The 23,515-nt window shown below is 42.0% G+C and overlaps 2 protein-coding genes across 13 annotated transcripts in view; both read left to right on the top strand.

Moving 5' to 3' along the window:
• The window catches only part of R3HDM1 (R3H domain containing 1), an 83,373-nt gene extending 77,657 nt beyond the window's left edge, over positions 1-5,716 (top strand). For 11 of the 12 annotated variants that reach the window (XM_036386705.2, XM_036386712.2, XM_036386710.2 and 8 more), the window contains one exon: positions 486-1,944. In XM_036386705.2, the coding sequence (XP_036242598.1) occupies positions 486-835 (350 nt within the window). In that variant the 3' untranslated portion in view covers positions 836-1,944. Of the gene's footprint in view, positions 1-485 lie in introns of all 12 variants that reach the window. The other variant, XM_036386707.1, reaches the window with a different exon arrangement.
• Positions 5,717-8,819: 3,103 nt separating this feature from the next.
• UBXN4 (UBX domain protein 4) lies at positions 8,820-23,376 on the top strand. The gene is made up of 13 exons (XM_054515448.1): positions 8,820-8,951; positions 14,342-14,444; positions 15,284-15,312; positions 16,130-16,248; positions 16,845-17,010; positions 17,435-17,537; positions 19,070-19,124; positions 19,287-19,451; positions 20,271-20,398; positions 21,101-21,203; positions 21,539-21,670; positions 21,995-22,203; positions 22,760-23,376. The coding sequence occupies exons 1-13, from the start codon at positions 8,873-8,875 to the stop codon at positions 22,896-22,898; spliced, it is 1,530 nt and encodes a 509-aa protein (XP_054371423.1). The 5' UTR covers positions 8,820-8,872; the 3' UTR covers positions 22,899-23,376.
• Positions 23,377-23,515: the final 139 nt, after the last annotated feature.

The raw sequence follows: 23,515 nt of genomic DNA on the forward strand, positions 1-23,515 counted from the left end.
TAGACACAAGTATGAAATCAGTAATTTTTTGTTGCAGTGTGATGCCATAGCGTGTCTCAGTTATCCCGGTTCCTTCCCCAGGTGTGCCGATCACCTCTCCCTTCCTCTCCCTTGCCCCTGCTGAGTGCTGTCTGTCAGTCCTGGCATTCCAGAAAGGGCGTTGTGTGATTGGCCAAGTTCAAAAGATGCCTCTCAGCCCTGGGGCACATTGGGCCATCCAGGTGTCATTTGTCCCCTGAGACTGCCCATGCCTTACCTGGGTGGTGAGATCCCTACCCCTGCCCTGCCCCTCTCCCTGGGCTTAAAAGACACGGCAACCACGCGTTTGGGGTTCTGTTAGAGCTGGTGCTGCATTCAGAGGCCTGTGGGCCAGGAATAAAGCCAAGTGCCCAGCTGCAATATCCAGCTAGCCAAAAAATTTCATTGATGATGTTGTATCAATAGGTGCAAAAACAGGTTTAGATTCCCTGTTTTTCTTCTTTCAGTTGTGGGGAAAGTTCTAGAAATTACTGAGCTGCCCGAAGGCATCACTCGTATGGAAGCAGAGAAGCTCTTTGGAGAACTGTTGAAGGTGGGTGCCAAGATCCGGTGGCTGCGGGATTCCCAGTGCCTGCAGCAGCAGCAGCAGCAGCAGCAGCGGCGGTTCTGCGGGGACGGCGGCGGGGGCGCCGGGGACTTGGCCTCCAGCTACACGGTGCTGGCCGCCTTCCCCAGCATGGCGGCCGCGCAGAGCGCGCTCAAGAGGCAGAGCGGCAGCGCGGGCAGCAAGTTCCGCCTGAGGAGCAGCAAGAAGCACCACGAGCTGCACGGCCTGGAGAGGGCCAGCTCGCAGTAGCGGCCGCACCGCTGGGCTGGGCGCTCGGACCTGGCTGCCCCCACTCTCCCTCCTCCATCGGTTTGGTGTCATGGCCTTTCCCTTCTCTTCAGAGAGACTCCTGGGATGTTTTGTCACGTGACATTTGCCATTGAAGAATAAATAACCCAGTGAATCCAGCAAGATGAAGAAAAAAATTTACAGAGTTGCTCCCAGACAATAGCAAGGAATCATCTTTGCAACAGGCGGCTTTCTGTGAGAAATGCTGCTGAAATGCCCCCTACTTTTATAGTAGTTTTGTTTTATATTTTTGAAATCTTGTATCAGATCCAAAGTTCTATTGTACAGCAGATGTTCATAAAAATCCATATGCAGATTTGTATTTTATAATCCCTTTTCACAGCCAGCACACAGCAGTCCATTCCAAGGCAGGAACCTGAGGATTGGTGGAGGGGAAAAGAGAACCATTCTCAAGGAATTCTATTCATTTTCTAGCAAACTACCCAAGATCTTCAAGTGAACCTGTTCTTTGCCCCTTGTGTGTTTTTTCTTTTTTTTCTTTCTTTTTTTCATCTTCTTTTTCTTTTTCTTCCTTTTTCTGTTTTTCTTTAAGAAAAAAAGAAAATCTGTTATATCATTTTAGCAACTAACTCCTTAGGTGGTCCTTGTCTTTCCAATATATTCAAACAATGTCAAAAGAAATTACAAGTTTGTACCCTTGAAGAATTTGCTTCTGATCCAGCAAGTTTAATAATTACTAGAAGGGGATTATGAATAGGTTACAAAGAATGTTCACTGAATCACATTTTAATATTTCTTTTTAACAGAAGTGTGAAGAAACTTTACGTATCTTCATACAAGTGACAAAATGTTTGCACTTTAATTGTGTTCCCACCAGTATGGGTCTCTTTCTCTTCCTTTTCACGCTAAGATAATTGTGTTTGGTAAGTGCTGGAAACCTTTTTAATAGTTTAAGTTTTCATCATTTGCAGATGCTCACTGGACATTAAAGATTCATTGCACATAAATGAAACAAAACTTTTTTCAACTTGTGTAATTTGCAAGTCTGTACAATGTGTGCTGATGCAAGCCTTTTTCAGTTCAAAAGAATAAATGTTTACAAACACAAACTTTTTCAGTGCACTTGTTTAAGCTTCTAGGAGTCTTCTGAAACCTGGATGAGCTCATATTAATGGCTGGAATCCTTGCAAATGTGAGAAAAGAACTTTAACCCACAAATATTAGAACCTCTTAAAAAAACACCTGCTGTTCCTCCTCTGACATTTACATTATCCAGCCCTTCATAATATTTAAATGTTTCTCTATAAGTAAAAAAGAGAAAATAGTCGGATGCTGTAAGGGACTGCTCCTGATTTTTTATTTTTAGCTCAGGAACTGATTTACTGTATAGACAAGTAACTACTTGGTCACTTCATAAGGCTATCATTTTGTCCATGTGTGACTTCTGAAAGAGGAAACTCAAAGTAAACTTTGTGTTTAAAACTGTTTTACAGGGGGGTAAAGGTGAAGAATTAAGGAGCTTAAACCAGCATCTATTTTCATTGTTTATACAAATTATTCTATCCCTGAACACCCAAAGGGTGATGAAGTACTTGGAGGAAAACTTATTCCTGTCTGGGAATAATGTAGCCTAATGAATTAGTTTTATGGGACTTGATTCTGTGAAATGCTGTAGCAACAGGGATTTACTAAAGGTCTACTTAGATAGATGCTCCCCTAAAACAAAGGGGAGGATGTTCACCTTCAAGTCCCCAGGTAAAAGACAAATCTACTCATGCCAGTCTCCTTTTCTAAAAGGATGGCACTGGCATTCAAGTTGTCCTTGACTGAGGATGTATTTCTTGCTGCAGTTTGCTGCACCCAAAGCCCCAGTTTATCAATCCACCCTCCTCTGAACAGCACAGACAGCATGACTGCTGCTGCATTCTGTCACTGCCTCCTGCTGATTGCCATGCTAGTTCAGGATTATGGTTAATCCTGTAAAAGTAGCCAAGAGATGAAAGGGCTGTAGCAAGGCACTGCCTCCCACCATTAAGTCATTCCACAACAAGATTCTTCCAAGATGTAGAAGGGCAGGCAGTAGCTGAGAGCTTCCATCTGTCCTGAAAGACCCCAGCGTTCAATTTGTATCAAATCAAACCCTTCCCAAAGGATATTGCAAGGCTTGCTGCATCTCATAAACTGTCCTCCTAAGAAACAGAGAAGAAAAGGTAATGTGAGGTAAGCATGGAGAATGCAGCCCAAACAACAGGAAGGGAGGGATACACTGGCTAGGAATAAGGCAGCACAGAAAACATTTAATTTTTATCAAAGAACTTATAAACTTGAGTGCAAGTTGCCCTAGAATAAAAAGTTAAAACATACAAGAAGCCAGTTGTAGTCTAATCCAGAAACTGACCCTTTCCAGTTAGATCTGCCCTCCTCTCTGAGTTTGTTTTACCCTGTGTTAAACAGGGATGGTCACTTTATTTTATCTGGATGTGTTGATATGAGCCCCACGGGTACAATTCACAGGACTTTGGCACTGCCAGAGGTTTCTGATGTCTACAGTGGGCAAAGAAAATATTTCCACTTCTCAGTTGTGTTTATTCCTGGGTTTGTGCTATTTCATACTTTCTCTAGGAAGCAAACAGGATGCAAACTCATCTAACCAAGCCATTTTATACCTTCCTGGCCTTTATACCCTTCTGCCCCTTTTGGTTCCTTAAACCACTGAAGCCCAGGCACTGTGCAAAACCCCTGGAATTGCATTTGTTCCACGGATTTGGATCACAGTCTAGAGAGCAAATAAAAGCACTTTATGCATGTAATAGATGCACGTAAAATGCATTCTCATGTTCTAAACAAATCTTTTAGTACTCCAGTGTATTTGAGCTTCCTCTCATTTACCATTAAAGCTATTTTTAAAGTAAATAGTGGCAAAAGGAATTAAGTAGGGACTTCCATTGCAACAATATAATATGTTTTGTTTTACTGAAAGCATGTCTTAACTTTTAAAACTAAGGAAAAGCACTGGAAGAATAAGCAGGAAAGCTGAACAAAAGCAGCTATTACCTACTCCACTAAAAGCTACTATTTCTTGATTTTAATTTTTAATTAACACACTTATAGTGTAAAATTCCTCCTTGAACTGTTAACACTTCATATAATTTCTGATATTACAGTCAAAAAATGTAATTAGAACTTAAGAATACAAATTTAAGCCCCATACTTTGAGGACCCCCCATACCACATGGGCCTGATGCTGGAATTGGGTGGCTCATTGCAGCACACCCTAAACACCCTCAGAGCCCACATGTGCCTGCCAGGCTGTGGCTGCTGTGTTTTGGTAAGGCAGGCTTGGTTGGGAACAAGCCTCTTGCATCTTCCCTGGCATTCCTCCCTGAGCAAATGTCACCTGTTCTAATATGAGCTATTTTTCTTTCACTCACATACACTTAGAAAACTGAAAAGGAGCAGAGTGTCTGTGAAGACAGAAAATGTGTGCTGTGGTGTGCCCAGACTGTAGAGCTTGGGTGTCTCCACCTGCAGCCAGCCCCAAGCCTTTTGTAGGACATGTGGTGTTTGAAGATCAGGGTGGCACAGGGCAGCTGTTTGCAGATGGGGTTTTAGCAAAGCCCCAAAAGAACTGTGTAGCTCCATGAATCCAGTAAGGTACCTGGGTACAGGGAGAAGTTTTTACCTATTTCCCATCTTCTTGCAAGCCAGTTCCCTCTCTGGAATGCATAGTTGTATTCTCATCCTATGACACTCATTTGTGCCTTAAAACTTCACACTTGACTTGTCTGTTGTTTTGAGTTAACCTTGTACTAGCCTGGATGCCTGGAAGGGAGTCAAAATTATGACTTTCTATAAATACTATTTAGCTCCATGATATATTTTTTCCACACAAAATTGGTGCAGGCTTCAAGTTCCTGTATTCAGCCCTGAAGCAAAGAATGTTTAGATGAAGCTTTGGAGAAAATTGACCAAAACACTTTTAAGTTACAGGTAATGACAAATTATTGTAGCTGGAATTTTTATATATTTCTAACTGTTAAAGGAATTATTTCAATCCCTTCAATGTTTTTACAGCTCGGTTTTCATGAAGGTTGATGAAGGTCTTTTCATGAAGGTCTTCTCTATGTCCTATTCACATTTAAAACATTTTGGGTATTTTGGCTATTGATGTAAGTATAAAGTTTAAGTGCACAATGTTAATGTGACTTCATTTTGGAAGCTTCATTTCTTGGGCGTAGAACCCTTAAAAGGGCCTGATTTCCAGAACAATCTGAAAATTAAGCCCCTGTAAGATAACTTATTCTGGAACCTAAGAGCAAAGTCTCCATCCACATCCAAAACCTTCAGTGTAAACGAAGCTGCCTCTTGGATTACTTGAAAATGTGTGCAATGATGTTCTCACCATGATGTGTATGAGCCTCCTCGTACTTCAGTGTCTGCCTCGTGTCCTCAGACTGGCAGGGCTGGGCTTTGGCCCTGACTCACTTCAGCAGCCCTCACTGCAAGGTTTCGTTTTTATCCTGCTTGCAACTACTTGGTGTTCTGCAATGTCTGTCAAAATCTGTTGGGTTGGAAGTGGAACTTGCTGAAGACCTGATTAAGCATTTCAATTTGGTCCAGGACACAAACCCTTCAGTGTTTGCTGCTCTATTTTCATTTTCCAGTCTCACTGGTAAAGCTCATGCACTGAGCCATTCAAAGGGATGCTTGCAGCTGTAATGGACTGTGCCTGCACTTGGGAGAGAAACCCCAATGTCAGATGAGCCTGGTGCTGTAAACCAAAGAGCTGTAGAGGACAACCTGTGTGTCACTGGCAGCTGTATGCTTTTAAAACTGGAATAAGTTATAAAAATAAACTCTGTTGCTGTGGATAATGCTTAACAGTGAGGTTTATTCTTAATTCAGCTCCTGTGTCCCAGTTAAGTGGGAATCTGAATTAGCTGGGGATTGATGATGATCCACGGCGCTGACAGCAGTGGAATGTTTCAGACCCAGGTGAGCAGAGGTGGAAGGGCATGGACTGACTCCAACACCAAGGGATCTATTACACTTGATCTCCCCAAATTACTTGGCAGTTTAAAAGGAATATTTACAAGCAATATTGCACATCATACTTCAATTACAGTGGCCTCACTTTGAACTTGAGGGGGAGAAGCTGGCATTCTGCTTTTTTCTCATATCCTAACTTTTGCCCTAGTTGTAGGGTTAATTAGCTTTGCCCTTCTTTGGTTTTACAAGGTAGCTAATAAGAGACATCATTATTAAATGTGCCCTGATAGTCTAACACACTGATTTATACCAGCCCTTGACTCCACAGTTGCTCAAATTTGCTGACTTTTTACTTGGCTTAAACTGATAACTTTCATTTGTTAATTAATTGCTGATTTAGGGTGCAGCAACAGTGCAATTTAAAATAGGAATTCCCCAATGAAGATACTTCCAATTTTGATCCAGATAGATGTGTTCTGGTTTTGGGGAGAAAAAATTATTCTCTTAGAATGCAAATTACTGCCTTGCATTGTTTCCCATGCCAATAACTGAAAACACACAAGACATCCCCCTTCAAAGAAATGAATCCCAGGTAATGCTCCAGCTGTCAAACTATTTTTTCTCAATAAAATTTTCTACTTATTAGTTAGTTATCCTGTCTTTTTCTAGGCCTGCAAATTGCAGACCTCTGTTGTTTCCAGACACAGCTGTGCTAAAGGGTCTCAGCAAAGGCATATCCAACAAATCAGTTGGAGACTTCCACTTCTAAAATTGTAGTTTTTTGAGAATGTAATATAAATAATTCCTGAGGATGTAAGAGATTGTATAAGAGATTGTATACCTTCACAAAAATTTCATGTCCAGTCAATAGTAAGCCCTTTTTTTTCTTCCTTGTTTCAAGTGGTATTGAAGAGTTTGAAAATCATATTTGCAAAACAATTTTCAAAACACACAGTGTTCAACATTTTACTCACCTGTCTCGTGAAACTTGACTTCCAACTTAGGGTTCCAAATGCAGTAAATGCAAACTACAGTTGCTGGGAATGCCACGAGAATTAGTGCAACACATCCAAATTTATTAGAGAATTCAAGATACTCCTTACAACCTACCTCTTCCTCCCATGCTACACATGCAGTTGTATACCAGAGATGTCTCTTTATTCATCTCCAAAAACAAATTCAGTTTGATACTATCCAACCTTGGGCATTGCCCTTAAATCTGTTTTGTATTGTAAAGAAAATACAAAAATATCTGATTTTTTTTTATCCATCTCAGGAACATGTTCTGATGGTATTTCTTTAAGAAACTTGCAGAGGCACGACACACATGCAAAGCCTACCTAGTGAGGATTACTGTGACACAATTTCCACATGCTGCATCTTGGGAGAGGTAAAACAGATTCTGTACAGTGTTGTCAACACTGATTTGCTTCTTTTTCACTGTAAGTCTGAAGGATTTTTAGTTGTTATTATCCAATGACACAAGGTACAACAGTGAAAGATTTCCAGACTGAGAGACTGTGTGGTTTTTGGCCTTTCAATATTTGAGTACCTGCCTCAGCAAGTTACCCAGTACACACAGTCACAGTCCTAAGGGTGTTTTAGAAGAGCTCAAGAGCAGTGTTCTGTCCAAAGTGTAATCATCAGAGCACTTGACATCAACTGTGCTGTCCCAGTTGCTGTGAAATGTCTACCAAGGAGTCCTCCTGCCTTGCTGGCTGTGCTGCCAGTCCCTCACAAAGCCTGGGAGCACGGGGGATGTCCTGGCTTCACCTCCTGCCTCTCGTGGAGGATCTCTGCACACCATACTCTTATTTTTATTCTATTTAACATGGATTTGTGTCGTTTCCTCCATCACTTTCCACCCACTTTCAGGGTGGGTGCTGGGGCAGGGATGCCCGTGGCCATCAGTCCTCCAGCCCTGGGTGCAGGAGGTGCCCCTTTTTCTGGCAGCTACCTCACAGAATCATGGAATTGTCAGGGTTGGAAGGAGCTCTGGACATCACCCTGTCCAAGCCCCTGCCACGGCAGGGTCACCTGGAGCAGTGACACAGGAAAGTGTCCAGGTGCACTTGGAAAGTCTCCAGAGAGGGTGACCCCACACCCTCCCTGTTCCACCCCAATGTAAAGCTCTTCCTCATGCTAAGGTGAAAATCCTTGTATTTTAGTCTATGCCCATTGCTCCTCATCCTGTCATGGGGCACAACTGAAAAGAGTCTGGCACCATCCTCTTGGTACCTGACTGTGAGATACTTATAATTCTATTTGAGTATTTATTCTGCATTGCAGACTCACACAGTCAACTGGTTTAGAAAAGACCTCTGAGATCATCGAGTTTAAACTGACCAAACACCACATCAACCAGGCCATGGCACTGACTGCCACATCCAGCTTTCCTTCAAAGACCGAGAGGAACCGTGACTCCACCACCTCCCTGGCAGCCTGTTCCAATGTCCAGACACCCCTTCTGAGAAGAGATTTTTCCTGATGTCCAACCTAAACCTGAGCTGGCGCAGCTTAAGGCTCTGCCCCATCGTTCTGCCGCTGGTTCCGTGGGAGAAGAGCCCGCCTCACACCTGGCCCATCCTCCTGTCAGGGAGTTGTAGACAGCAGTACGGCCCCTCTGAGCCCCCTTTTCACCAGGCTGAGACGCCCCCTCAGCCGCTCCTCACAGGACGTGTATAAACGAGATCCCCTCCCAGCCTTCCCTTCCCTGGGCTAAATTCGGGCAGCTCCCGCCGCCTCTCCTGACGGCCCGAGCCCGTTTCGCAGCGGGAGAGCGCAGGGGCGATGCCGTCCTGCGGAAATACTCCAAGCCCTGCCTGAACCGCCAAGATGGCGCCGGGCTGAGGGGGGCGGGACCCGCCACCGCCCCCCGCGCGCCATCGGGGAGGGGGCGGGCGGGCGTTGCGCGTGCCGCGAGCGGAAGCCAATCAGGGGGCGGCGGCGCCGGGCGGCGCGCGCAGGCGCGCGGGGGGCGGTTGGCGCGGCGGCGGCGCAGGCGCGGTGCCGGTGTCGCTGAGGGCGGTGGGTCCCGGCGGTCCCACGATGTGGTTCGGCGGCTCCGTCCCCGCCGCCATCGCCGCCGCCAAGGAGCGCAGCTCCGTCTTCGTCGTGTTCGTGGCAGGTACGGTACGGTACGTCCCGGGGCCGCCCGCCGCCCCCACCGGCGGGGCCCGGCAGCGCCTTCCCAGCCGTGTCCCGCCCGCCGCCCCTCCCGCCGAGCGGGATTTGTGCTGTGTCAGCCCCAGCCCGCGGTGTCGGTGTCCGGCCCCCGCCCGTCCGATGTGCCGCCGTCCCTCCGTTCTGCGCTCCTGCACCCGATTCTCGCCGGTGCAGCTCTCCGGGCTGCTCGTTGTGTTTTGTTTCCGTTCCTCGTACCGACAGTGCGTGTTTCATAACACCGTAATTGGAACCTGCGGGAATTCACATCGTCTTGTGTATGCTGCCTTTCTCTATGCAAAAAACATGGGAAGAGGGACACAGTCTTGAGCTGCGCCAGGGGAGGTTTAGGTTGGATATTGGGAGGAATTTCTTCCCAGAACGGGTGATTAGGCATTGGAATGGGCTGTCCAGGAGGTGCTGAGGTCCCTGGGAGTGTTTAGGGAAAGGCTGGACGTGGCACTCAGTGCCGTGGTCTGGTTGACAAGGTGGGGTTTGGTCATAGGTTGGACTCGATGGTCTCAGAGGTCTTTTCCAACACGATTGAAGCTGATCTTCTGTGATTAGACAAGCTCTTTAACTTATTTTTGAGCTTTTCCGTATCTCTGTGTGCGTTGTTTCTTAAGATTTTACTGTTGCCTTAGGTGCTCGTGGTTTGAAGGCTTTCAGATGCTTCATGAAACAGTAACAATGTTGAATGTGTGACAGTTGTTCCCTTAAGAACTATTGAACTGTGGGACTCACGTGGCTTCAAGAAGTTCACTCCCAAAGGGGATGTGAACAGAAAAGCGCAGTTAAATTCCTTTAACACAAGTCTCCATGTGCTTGGAGAACAGCATTTTCTGCTGGATAGTAAACGTACTGCTAGAAATCAAGGTCTGGTCAGAGCACAGATTGGGCTGTGTTGGAGTAGGGGACGGGGTGGAGCAGTTCATGAAGAACCTCAGCCCTTGAGAAAGAATCACATTGCACAATTTGGGAGGGATCCCATGCTGGAAATGTATGAGGAGTCCAGCCCCTGAGGAGGAAGGAGCAGCAGAGACAAGGTGTGAGGAACTGACTGCAGGTGGGGTGGGGAGGAGATTTGTTTTCATTTCCCCTGATTCTGCTCTGATTTTTGATTACTAATAAGTTAAATAAATTTTTCCCCAAGTCAAATCTGTTTTGCCTGCAAAGATTACAGGTGAGTGATCTCCCCCTGCCCTTATCTCTTCCCATGAGCCTTCCATGACATTCTCTCACCTGCCCAGCTCAAAAGGGCAGTGACAGAGGGTCTTTGGTGGGCCTCTGAGTAGTTTCAGCTTGATACATAAATCAGGGAGAAATGCATGTTGTAACTTATGTCCAGTATTTTTTATGAAACAAAAGTTCTGCACAAAATGGGGCCCATTAGATTCTGATGTTGACTAGGTGGGTGTAGGAATATGTAGATACACAGGGGAGATACATTTATGGTTGCAGGGATGTAACCTAGTTTTGTCACAGTGTGTGCTGTGAGGATTTGTTTTGTTTGTTCCTACGAGCCCTGGAAAAGGCAGAGCATGACTTCAGCCAGGCACATCTCTGAAATGGAACAGTTGGAGAGTTCTGCCCACATCTGGTCCACCCTGGGCACCGTGGGATCAGGGCAGCTGATCCGTGGCAGAGCTGATCATGGAACTGTTCTGTTACATGTGCTGGGAAAGGCAGCTGGGAAGCCCAAGAACTTTCTCTGTGTGTGGAAGCAGCTGTGTTTGAAGGATGTGGAGTGCTGGAAGAATAGTCTGGTTTTGTGTAGCAGAGGTTGAATTTGTTGTTTGGGTAGAAACACGTTTCAAACTGCACAGTGATGGTAACTTTGAGCCTTTACACCCCACACTTCCCACCTGGAGAGCAGGCTTTCAGCAGTGTTTGGTTCTGTACACTTCATCCAATAATATCTATGGAAAAAAAAATAATGAGAGAAGTTGAAATTGTGTTGGGGCAGCCATTGTGTAGCATAGCTGTTAGGTACAGTTGATCAAAATTAGGAAATTCTAATTGGACAGATATGTCCATCTGTGTTTGGTTTCCACCACCATCTGCCTGTCCCTCTCTCCCTCTCCTCTGCACTTCACTTACATTTTCTCTAGAAAATGAAGAAATAGATTATTCTTTCTGGTTCCAGAATATTTTCTAGTCAAGCAAGTAATAATATGGTTATTTATCTTAGAAATGAGGTGGCATTTGTGATTGTAAGTGTACATCATTCGAGCAGGTTTCTCCTAAAGCGTTTTTGCTTGCAGCCATAATCCCAGCATTTTGAGCTCAGTGTTTCAAACCTTCATGGCACATTCTGGTGACAGGATGGTGTAAGGGCATTAAAGATGCCATTGAACTCATGGGAAGTTGCAATAAAAGGGGTTGCTCCATTCTCCCCAGAGAGCATGAGGTGAAGCAGGTCTGCCTCAGAAACTGCTTTGAAATATTGAGGTGAGAAGTTGGGGGGCTCTGGACACGCCAGGTAAGGGGGTTGTGACTGGGGAACACACGAGTTATTTGTGCCATGGAGTAATGGCCAGCAGCACCTTCCCTGTGCTGCTGCTCAGGGAGAGGATTCCTGACAGTGCAACAGGTCTGGCAAGGCAGGTGCCCCCGGGCATGGTGTGAAGTTGTGGCAGGGGAGGTGCAGGCTGGATATCAGGAAAAGCTTCTGGCCCCAGAGGCTGTTGGGCAGTAGAACAGGCTCCTCAGGGAAGAGTTCAGGGAGAATTTGGAAAATGCTCTCTCTAAATGTACATGGGAGGATTTTTGGGGTGTCCTGTGCAGGGCCAGGAGTTGGACTTGATGATCTTTGTGGGTCCCTCCCAGCCCAGGATATGTTATGATTCTTTGAACATCCCTGGTATCTTGTTGGTAGCTGTTCTGCAGATGATTTTGTAGCCTACAGAGTTAAAAAGCCTTTGATCCTTTGAGTCACTAATCTAAACTTGGTAGTTCATTTGATACAAAACCTCCTCTGTTCTGACTGAGGTGTTGCAGATTATTTTGTATCTTTCCAAAGGTTAGACATGTTCTGATCATTAAAATACCAGGCCAACTCATAAAAAGTGATTTTCAGAGTGAAAAAATGAAAGGGTATGTGTGTGACAATAAAAAGCTTTAAATTAAAATGTTTGCTCAGTTTCAATGTTTGTAGAAACCTGCCTCCTTTTGTTCATAACTTTATTATTTGAATAATTTTTTTTACAAAATGGTGATTTGCTCACATAAGCTGTTGTTAGTTATTTGTAGCCAAGATGTATCAAGGCACTTTGCAAGTTAAATAAGTGAAATACTGCAGAGGAGGAGGAGGTGAGTGGTTTAATGTCCTGGCTTCCTGGCATTTCCAGAATGGCAATCCTCTCTTACTGAGTAGTTATGAAATGTTGGACATGGAGAAGTAAGTTTGGCTTATCTCTCTCCTTCTGAAAGGAAAACACTTCCCTGATAACTGTGTGCTGAGGAGAATTAAAGTCTTCTGACAACCTTGTGATGGTTTTGAGTTAGCTCCTCATACAGGAAGTAAATTATTGCAGAAGAAGAGTCTTGTCCAGTATGTGAATCACTTGAGAAATGATTGATGTTTTCCTTATATAGATTTTCCTGATCAGATTTAAAAGATGGGGAAGTGTAACTGTGACTGAGTTGTTTACAGATCATTTCACTAAGTGAAATAGAGTGATGTTTTTGTTTGAGAAACAAGAAATCTGAGAGGTTTAGGATCCAGAATTCTAAGGCTGTTGTGCTGGCTCAGTGTTTAGCAGAATTATGAATTATGTCAAGTTCTGTTGCACTTGACCTCTTGACTTTTCTGATGTTTTTCCTGTGACCTGGCAGTTTTGAATTCAGGATATAATTACAGCTACAAACTGTAATAAATGAACCCTAACCCCTAAATGAGAAAGGGTTATCAAAACAAAAAGATGTATGAGAATAAGCAACTGTTCAGTGGGCAGTGACAATATTAACATCATGGCCCAGAGCTTTATAAAATGTGAGCTATCAGCATTTTCATTCAGTCATCTCTCAGACTGTACTGTGAGCAGCCTCTGCCATGTTTGTGTCTTTCAGCATTCTTTTCTCTCCAGCAGTTGGCTGTGTGGAAAAGTTAGTGTTAGGCAAGTATTTAGATATTTTTAGTAGCCTAATCAGTTGAGCACATGTCCTTGTGAAACAGTGTGTGGGGAAGCAGCTGCCTGCCTGTGAGCATTTGGAAACAGGAGAGGAGGCTGAGCTGCTCTGGGCACAACAGCTGCATTGACCACACTTGGAAGCACTGCACTTATGGCAAGAGGAAAGGTTCCCACGTAAAATAGCCTAAATATTTGCTTGCTTATGCAGAAGAATAATAATAGAGGTAGATACTTTCTTACTTGCTCCAGTAATTTCCACTGAAAAACTGAGACATGTGGTTGAAAACCACTTTTCCAAAATTGTATTTTTGATACATGCCCCTGTGAGAGGCCTTGTGACCAGATAGCAGCACTTCACTGACTTCACTGGGAGATGCCACATGTAACTCCTGATCTTTAACAAGTCAAAAATATTGCATGGAATGGCAACTGGGATGAAACAAACAAGTGGTTTGTTGTTGTCACTGAATAATGGACTGCTATACTTCTATACTTGTGACTTGGATTCTTCATTAAGACTGCAGTCCATTCCAAGCTGCTAGGAAGTAATACAGATTGAAGATAAAGAAATGGTTGCAGGCCAGTGTACTTGTTGAAAGATGGTTAATATTCATGAGAATCTCTTTATTAACCCACACCCTCACCAAACTGGTGTTTTAGGACATAAATGTATGATTGATCTGTTTCATCTGATTAAAATAACACCTCTGAATCTTTGGCCCCTGAACACCTTTTCAGTTCCTCTTATCCAAGTAGCTCCTCTGCATTTGTTATTCTTGTTCTGTGCTCCTCACACCTTTTCCTCTCATCATATGGTTACTGTTAATGTCAGGAAATGGAATACAAAACTAAGTTATAAATAATTTGCAAATAAATGTTTCTTGGTTTGGGGATTTTTTTTTACACTGTCAAACTGTGAAACCTTACCTGCTGAATTATGTATTTACAGGGAGTGAAGAACATAGTTTTACCTACTAGCAACTGATGTACTAATATATAATTAAACTTATGAGGGGCAAGCAGAACATAGTTTTGACATATCAAAGTAAACCAGCTGGAGTGAATTGTCTCCAGATTATTAAAAATAATAATTATAAACTGACTTGAAAATAATCCCTAGAGTGTTTTACAAAGGTGAATCCAAGGGATCGAAGGAAAGGTAAAATCAGGGCAGAAACAGCAATTTGTGGTGGGTTTAACTCGTGTGTGCTGTGTCTTGCAGGTGAAGATGAACAATCTGCTGAGATGGCTGCAAGGTGGGAAGACGAGAAGGTGACTGAAGCTGCATCAGATGGTTTTGTTGCTATTAAAATTGACACCAAAAGGTTTGAGCCTATTCTAATTCTGTCTCTTATACAATCTTTCATTGATGATGATGACAGTAAGAGGCTTTTGAAGTCCTCACCCTGATTAGGAGGTAGTGTAAATACAGGGTTCCAGAACAGAAGTGAATTCAGTACTCCTGGAGTCCCTAAAGCCTGAGAAAATGTTAACATTTATTCTTGTGTTCTGCACATACTCATTGAGTATTTCAGACTGTATTCCAGTACTAGTAATAGAATGCTTGAGGTTGCCCTTTCTCAACTGGAAGAGACACAAAAATGCTATTAAAAATGCAAGTGCTAGAGGCAGTTCTTCATTTGCCAAGTTACATAATGAATTAAAAACCTTTCATGAATTCAGAAAGATAAAAATCTGTAAAGCCCCAGAGAAAATGTGTTTGCCTCCATTGTAACACATAGAATGGAGAAGCATTTAAGCTCTTGGGTAAATTACTCAGCTATTTTTGTTAATGTTTGTGTTCCAGTCCATGTACACAAAGTGCACTGACATTTCCCCAAATGGTATTATTTTGAAATGCTCTATAGACATTTTATTAGATTTACTACATTATTTGTGCTCAATAGACTAGATTTCTTTTTCCTGACTTGCCTTTTAGCACTGCTTTCCTAATTTTTATGTAGTCAACTGTGACAACCAAGGATTGTCACCATGTCAACACTTTTGCAGAATGTTAATGATAAGATGCAGTGCAAATTTGCTTTTAGTGTTCTCTCAAGTATTTAAATAGTTTTGTAGGACAGTTATTTTTATGATGAAAGACTTAATCTGAAGTTGTTGCAAAATGATTGCTACTCCTAAATGAATCTTTTCTTTTAAACAGTGAAGCATGCCTGCAGTTTTCTCAAATTTGTATCCTTTGAGATCTGTTTAGATGCTACATTATGATTACAGATAATTGCTCTTTACAAGTTAATACCCTTCTTAAGACAAATACTTACAAGCAATGCTATTGAAAATACTTATTTTGGCACAAAACTATGCAATAAACTGTGTTAATAGATACCATCTGTGTATTCAACTAGCTGTCAGTTATTAGAGAAAGTGAGCAAATTGGGTTTTTTTTATGTTAATCCTATGTAATTCTCTAAATAGAAAATTATCTAAAGCTTTATGTAATCTAAATAACCTGTTGGTCCTACTAATCAGCATTAGAAAACAAACAAAAAATGCTTTAAATTATGAGCTGGGGCTCAGAGGTTCAGAGGAGGGGGAACAAACAGTGGCCTGGGTTCTGTCACATACCCAGGTGTGAAGCCAGGTAAAGCCCTGCCTGCCTCAAGGAGGTCACTGCTTACAGCTCATTAATTCTGTGTGATCCTGGGAATTCTTAACTTGCATATCCTCCATCCTCGGGAGATTTCATTACTGTCTACTTAAGATGTTGTCTGACACTAAAACAAAATATTCTCAAGTCAATGCATAATCAGTTGCCTGAAAAGCTGGAGAAAAATACTTTGGCTTAAACCAGTAAAAAGGAAAGTAGAAATGCTTACCAGTTGCATGTAATGTTTGCCAGCATCTTTTTCTTTCTTCCTCCCCCATCCCTGGCTGCTGGTGAGCAGCTGGGGATGAGGGCCCTGGCCTGGAAGCTGCTGTAGGAAGGTCTGCTTTGCCCTGTCACTCTGTGTCAACTCCTGCCATTCACCGCCCTTAACTTCCTGTGCAGATCCCGTAGTGTGCGTCCCATCCAGCTTTTTTATAGGAGACAATGGAATCCCTTTGGAAGTTATTGCTGGCAGCGTTTCTGTGGAAGAGCTTGTTACCAGAATCCATAAAGTCAAACAGGTAATGCTGACAGGCTGGATCTTCCAGGTGGAGCTGGTAATGCTCAGTTCAGTGATGGCCCTGGGCCTTAGCTTGTGCCTTTGGAAGTTACTGGTGGAAGCAGAACCAGTGAGTTACTGGTTCTGTCCTTCCAACAATAAAATCTGCAACCTTGGGTTCAGCACACAGGTTGGAAGCACTGTGCACATGTGCTGCATTAATTTTTGTTTGGTTTAGATCACCTCTGTAAACAAACCCACGGTACTGGAGAAATGTGTCAAGAGCTCTAAACTGGAATGACAAAATGTGACAACTCACCTTTAAGGGGATTACTCTTCAGCTTATAATGTGGTTATGTAATATTGTTCTGTAATGTGGACTTATAAAGTTATATACAAATGTAGATTGCTTTATCACTTTGATTTCAAGTGCAAGACTAAAATTAGAAAAAAAATATGAAATGCATGATTGTACCATACTCAACAATATGTGGTAATTCTAGTTTTATAATTTCAGTAGGGCTGATTCTTCAGTAATAATTCAGTCTTGACCTTTTTTTAACCTGTGAAAAATATTTGAACTTTCATAGACTTCATTCTCTCTTCCCAATTTCTTAGATGCACACAGGGAAAGGGCGGCCTGTGGAGAACGGCAGTCAGGCATCTGCTCCCTGTCCCTCCTCTCAGTCTGATGGTGCTCCAGAAAATGCAGAATCCAGAGCAGGGCTTTGTAACTCTGCTGAGGCTCTTATGCCTGAGACAATAGCATCTTCTGCTGGTAATGGTTAGTGTTCTTGCCACCTCAAATGGCACCTCATTTGCTTTGGAAATGGCTTTTCTTAAGTTGTTACATGATGGTACATAAAAGGATACATATTGAGCAGACTCACTGAAGAAAAACTTGGGATATTCCAGAAAGCTTTGTGCAAGTCTAGAGGGAAGGATAACTTGTCATTCTGCTTAGTTTTAAGGAGGAATCTTTGGTTTATAACTCAATAAAACTGTGTATGCTTTCCTGAAAAAGGGTTCAGTTAAAGAGGTTTTTGGCTTAGTAACCTGAAACCGGATTGTTGAGGGAGAGAGTCTAAGTAACAGAACCCTGTATGAGATATCCCAGTTGAAAATTGTGGCTAGCACTGAGCCTGATAATTGTTATGATAAGAAATGCACCTTTTCTTTTTTTCTTCTTTCTTGTAAATCCCTTGAAGATGAAGCAAATTCAGGTGAAGCAAACCAGGAAGCAACTAATTCTGCAGATGAGCAAGCAAATGATGCTCAGCCTGTGAATGATCTTACACTCAAAGTAGAAAGGCAAGTCTTTTTTACAGACTTCTTAATGTGTTGTATTTGTTTCTCAGGAGGCAGTTTTGTTGGGTTTTGGGTTGGTTTGGGTTTTTTTAACAAACACATTTAATTACAGGATTTTGGTCCTTCATCTCTTGTCATCTGGCAAATATTGGTGGTCTTACTTTCTATTACATGTCTCTGACAATACTAGGGCTGATACCAAATCAGGTTTTTAATTAATATAATTCCTCATGTTCTTTGAAAGAAAGGTAATCTGGAAAACTCTAAGTGTTCACCTTTGATATAACTTCAATAGAGAGAATACGTTTGCTGCAGGTTCTTGAATTAATTGAAACATTGAACTCAAAGCAATGGAAACTGGTGCAATAAAATGCCAACCTAGGTTTTGTATAGAGATGTCATCTTATTTCTTCTTGTTGGTTTGGTGACTGTAGTCACCAAACCAACAAGTCATTGAAAAAGTCAGTGGAATCCTCTTCTGAGGCTCATGTTTTGATCAGTGAGCAGTAATGACTTGAGTTCAGTTTTTTGAAGCCTGGTGATCAGCAACACCTGGCTCAAAACATGATTGATTCATCATTAATTGTTTTTAAATATGGGATATTGTTTATAAACTTGTTTTTAGTAAGTAATTGATACTTGAAATAACCTGTCTAAAACCATAACACATGTTTAGAAAATAGGAATATTTATAATACTAGAATATATTTTAAATATTTTTCATGCTTATTTTAGTTTTCTTCTAAAGTTATTAGACAAGAGGTATATTTTTTACTTACCACTGATAAGGCAATGCAGTCAACATTTTAATATATTTATCAATGTTCCTTTTTAAATAATGCATAATTTATCTACAGCATTTTTTGCAAGGGGGAGAAAGAGGCCAAGCTCTGTGGTAATTACCACATCTTTTCTTTTGAACAGCTACCATATGTTTTTCTGATTATGAGACTTTTGACATTGGGTCATGCCTGCCCTTTTCCCAGACTTCAGATATGTTGGGATTTTATTGTCAATCTGTATTGAGAATTTACTTTGTTCTTTTAAGTTAATCTTTATTCTGAGGCATTTTTCTGGATAGCTGAGACAGATGCATCTGCATCTATGTCAGGGCTATATATTACTTGTGTTCCATTTTAGGAGATGATGTGCAGAATAAACCAGATGGCTTAAATAGCTAAAAAGAGACTGAGATTTAGTGTTTCTGTTACCATAGATCATAAATAGTATTTGCTTATTGTATATCTTCATAAGTTGATTCAAGAGTAAGAAAATGTAGGAATCTTCATTTAATGAGTGGAAAAAGGACAAAAGGAATATGTTAGAAGAACTCTGCAGTGAGAAAGGAGGTGGTGAAATCACCACTGCCCTTTGCATGGAAGGTGCACCCGCATGGGAATGAATCACTGCTGGTACACGAGCTATTAGCACTGTGCTACAGCTCATTTTCATGTGTTCTCCTGGGCTTGCAAATGCTTCATTAACATTTGAAAATACTGCAATGATACGACTTTTCACTCTATTCTTAAATTCAGGTTAACAAAAAAGCTTGAAGAAAGACGAGAAGAGAAAAGGAAAGAAGAAGAACAGGTAACACAAAAATGTAAAACCCCTTGCAGTTGCAGGTTTGTTTTTTTTAACCCTTATTTGAATAGATAATAAATAATTAATTCCACCTTACACAAACATACTTCAGTCTTTTCTCTTTCCCAAGGTAATTTTGTGGTCCAATTTTTATATCTCTTTATTCAGAAAGAAATTAAGAAAGAAATTGAAAGAAGGAAAACTGGTAAAGAAATGTTGGAGTACAAAAGACGACAGGAAGAAGAACTGACCAAACGTATGTTGGAGGAAAGGAACAGAGAAAAGGCAGAAGAGAGGGCTGCCAGAGAGCGCATAAGGCAACAGATTGCAATGGTAAATTTTGCATTTTGGAAGAGAGTTTGCTGCTTCTCTCTCTCACAGTGTGCTAAAATGATAATTTTTCTCATTTGCTGAGGCTTTGAAAGATTATTCATTTTTCCATTTGGAATCTTGTATAGCCTTGTATAGTAACAATTTTTGTGTTTGGGGTTTATGTTTTTTTATAGGAGACAATGGAATCTGTTTCATTTTATACGCATTTCTGTGTATAAAATGAAACTTCTGCTTTCATCTTCACAATTCTTTTCTATATGAACAAACATTTCTGTCATATTGCTTGAGCCTAGTGGAGAATTATCATGTAAATGTAAAAATAATTGCAATTTAGGCATGGTGCTAAAAGACAAGCATGAGGAGTATTTAATTGTAGAACATACACAAGAACACTGCTCTCAGAATGGTGAGGAGGATTATTTTCCAAGTTAGTATATATATGTGTGTGTGCATATGTGGATGTAAACAGTAAATAACAACTGAAATTCTTCCTCATTATTAGGTTTTGATATAGAACACTCAGAATTGCAGTTGTGTAAGGTTTTTGCCTTTATCTTCCCTGCTGTGTTGAGCTTGCATGGGAAGATCTCTATTAACAACTGGTTGTGGGAAGTGACTCAGTGAGAAGTGTCATCTTGGCTAATGACACAAGATTGTGCAGTTTGGCACTGAATAATTCTTTGCAGTTCCACTGTCTTTTCTCCATATGGTCTGTGTGTATCTGTGCAGTTGGTTCACGAGTATAGATCATAGCTGTCTAATGAATGTTAAGCAACAAGTTACGTTAACAATGAAGGTTTCCCTTTGATCCTTCCACAGGATCGTGCTGAGAGGGCAGCTCGCTTTGCAAAGTCGAAGGAAGAAGCAGAAGCTGCAAAAGCTGCAGCTCTTCAGGCTAAACAGGCTGAAATAGAGGCCAGAAAAGAGGCAGCTCAAAGGGAGCGAAGGTGAGTTGCAGTAGAGACACAAGTGTGTATTTTGGGGGAGAGAGATAAAGAAACTTTTTTACAAGAGTTAATATATCTCCTCATCTCTGGTTGCCGTGTTGAGCTGTTTAAATAGTGACATTAAAGGTAGCTGTTTACATGAACGTGATGCTCTTTGAGAGCTCTCATCTTTTTGACATTCATGATCATGAAACACTGACCACCTTTACCGGTGTGTTATTTTAGTTAGATAAGAGCTGTTTTGTGTCTGAGCTTTGATTTAAATACCAGTATAATGGAGCTTGCTGGGGTACTAGATAAGGTGAGAATGCCCAAGATTATGCCTGGACAGAATGACTGGATAATGTCAGCACTGCTGGGAAGCCTGGTGCAGATCCAGGGGCTGTGTGTGGATGGCTTGGATTCAGCAAGGCTGGGTTGAAGCCATCAGCTGCCCATGTCAGAGCTGTCTCCTGCTTTGCCCAGCACTGCTGGTTTAAGAATTATCCAACCCTATGGGAACCTTATATGGAATTGTGGGAGAGATCCATTGAGATCAGCAGGTGGTTTTCCATTGTGAATTCAATCTTACAACCCTTCTGCACTGCTCTGGGCAGCATGACTGTCCCCCTCTGCCACATTTCAGTAGTACCAAGCTCAAGGCCCAGGAGCCTTTGTCTGTAAGTGTTCATGTCCTGACTGACCCCAATACCTGTCCCGCAGTGCAATAGCCAGGATTCAGTTCCGCCTCCCCGATGGATCTTCCTTCACCAACCAGTTCCCATCTGAAGCACGGCTAGAAGAAGCCAGGCAGTTTGCTGCACAGGTAGTATGGGCATTTTGTTTCTCAGCTATGTGCTGATTAGGATTTGTTGAGCCTCAAGTAGTTGTTATGGTGGTGGAGTTGTCATCAACTCCTTTCCCTAATGGGTATTTGAAGGGAGTTTTAGCAGCCTTCTCCAGTGCCACCAAGTGCCTTTGGATTGCTGCAGTGTGTCATTAGTAAGATATAGAGAAAAATGAACAATATTTCATCTCCTACTCTGAGGATGATTGATAATTTGATACAAAACTCTTGCTAAGGTATATTCAGCTGGCAAATACACAGTTGTTTGAAAATGAGCAGTTATAAATCAAATGTTTTCTTTATGTGCTTCGCAGACGGTTGGTAACACTTACGGCAATTTTTCACTGGCGACAATGTTTCCCAGGAGGGAGTTTACCAAAGAAGATTATGGAAAGAAGTTACTGGAACTCGAGTTAGCACCCAGTGCTTCAGTAGTGCTGCTGCCAGTAGGTGCTGGGTTTTGGTGTGTCTGATTTTTCAAACAGCAGTACAGTAGCTGGATACTTGCTGTTAGTTGGCCGTGATGGTATTGGGCTTGAATTTGGGGATTTTCTTTGTCTAAAGATTGCAAAATTACTCTAGTTTTTGTCAGGACTGATTTGGAGAAATTTCTCTGAAGCAGATAAATGGTGGCATAGACACTTGTCTAAGCTGTAACCAAAGTTGTTTTTTTGTGTCTGCTGAGCTGCTTAGAAAGGATGTGTGAAATACTCTGTCTACAAGAGCAGGACTTTAACACCTGACAGGTTTGCTTGGTGTGTTCATGACAGGCAGGAAGACCTGCGACTTCTGTTGTTCAGGCTTCGGGCAGTGATCTGTGGAAGTTCTTGGGCACAATCCTTTACCCCCTCTTAGCGGTTTGGAGATTCATTAGCAACTTCCTGTTTACGAGCCCACCCCCCTCACAGCCCTCTGTGAGATCAGCTCATCAGCAAGAGCACTCAGCTCCCTCCACGTCGGGCAGCCTCGAGCAAAGCAGGTAAGGCAAAGCGTTTCAGGCAGCTGTTTCTCGAGCCTCTTGCTGCAACTGCTTTAATCTTGTAGTTGGGAACTGAACTTCCAATTACACAGTAGGAAAAGCATTGTCTCGCAGTTATTTATGAATAGGGAATTCAGCTGTAACTACAAAGGTGAGCTTCACTTCAGCTGATACTGTTTGGAAGGTAAAAATGAGATATCAAACTGTTAGGGGATGGTTGTTCAAGAAACAGAAGCAGATGAAGTCTGGTTTTGACAGGTTTTGTATTGCCTAGAGAATGAGATCTCCCATGTACCAGGAGAGCTGCTCAGCTGTTTCTGGTGAAGAAGCCACTTATTGCTTCAATGACAGGGAAAATGAGAGTCTGCCACTCTGTCTGACTGCTAAGTGACAAATTTTCACCTGGGTATTGCTTCCCAAGGAAACAAAGGGTTGAAGAAAACTATTCTTGAGGATAAGAGAAGGATGGATGATTTGTGTTTATTGCAGTTGTTGCTTCTCTTGTGTAATTATTACTGAGGAAACTGTCAAACCTCACTGTTCTTTTGTGCCCTAGGCAAGCAGTCAGGAAACGAGTAGTGGAAAAGCGGGGGGAAGACTTCAAAAAAGAAGGCAAAATATATAGACTGAGGACTCAAGATGATGGAGAAGATGAAAACAATACTTGGAATGGAAATTCTACACAACAAATGTAGTTTTGAGTAACTGCAGTTACTATCTGGCTGCTTGTTTTTTTTTCCTTCTCTTATTTGATCTGTCAACTAAAGCTTCTGGACAAGTGGGGCTTATTTTCCACTGACTGAATTACTTAATTCTTATTCCTGGTGGATTATGGAATAAAGTCACTTATGCCAGAAAAATCAAGTGGGTGTAGGTGAAACCTAGTAAAAAGACTGAAAATCTCCATCAGCTTTCATGAATATTGCCCTATGCCATAGAAAGGCACTTTTTAATCTATAAATATTCTGCTACATAAATTTAAGGGCCAGATATATTCATATGAAGGTCATGGTAGACAATGACTGATTAAAATGAGGGTTTCAGAAGCACTATAAGTAGCAAATCACGTAACTAATTTATGTTTAACTTTTTTCTTGCTTCTGCAACTGCAAGCAAAACCTTGTAGTTTTTAATTGCCTAAGCACTCAATAAACTATTTTCCAGAAAACATGACTACCTTGTGAAGTTCCTCTGATGTGCTGGTGTCACAAGGGAAGCAAGCAGGATCATGCACTGAAATTTAAAATACAGCAGACAAACATTTTGTTCCAGTTTAAATGACCTTACTGTACACAAAATAAAGGAAAAAGGG

The sequence above is a fragment of the Molothrus ater genome, chromosome 7 (assembly GCF_012460135.2).
Source record: "Molothrus ater isolate BHLD 08-10-18 breed brown headed cowbird chromosome 7, BPBGC_Mater_1.1, whole genome shotgun sequence".
NCBI classification, from domain to species: domain Eukaryota; kingdom Metazoa; phylum Chordata; class Aves; order Passeriformes; family Icteridae; genus Molothrus; species Molothrus ater.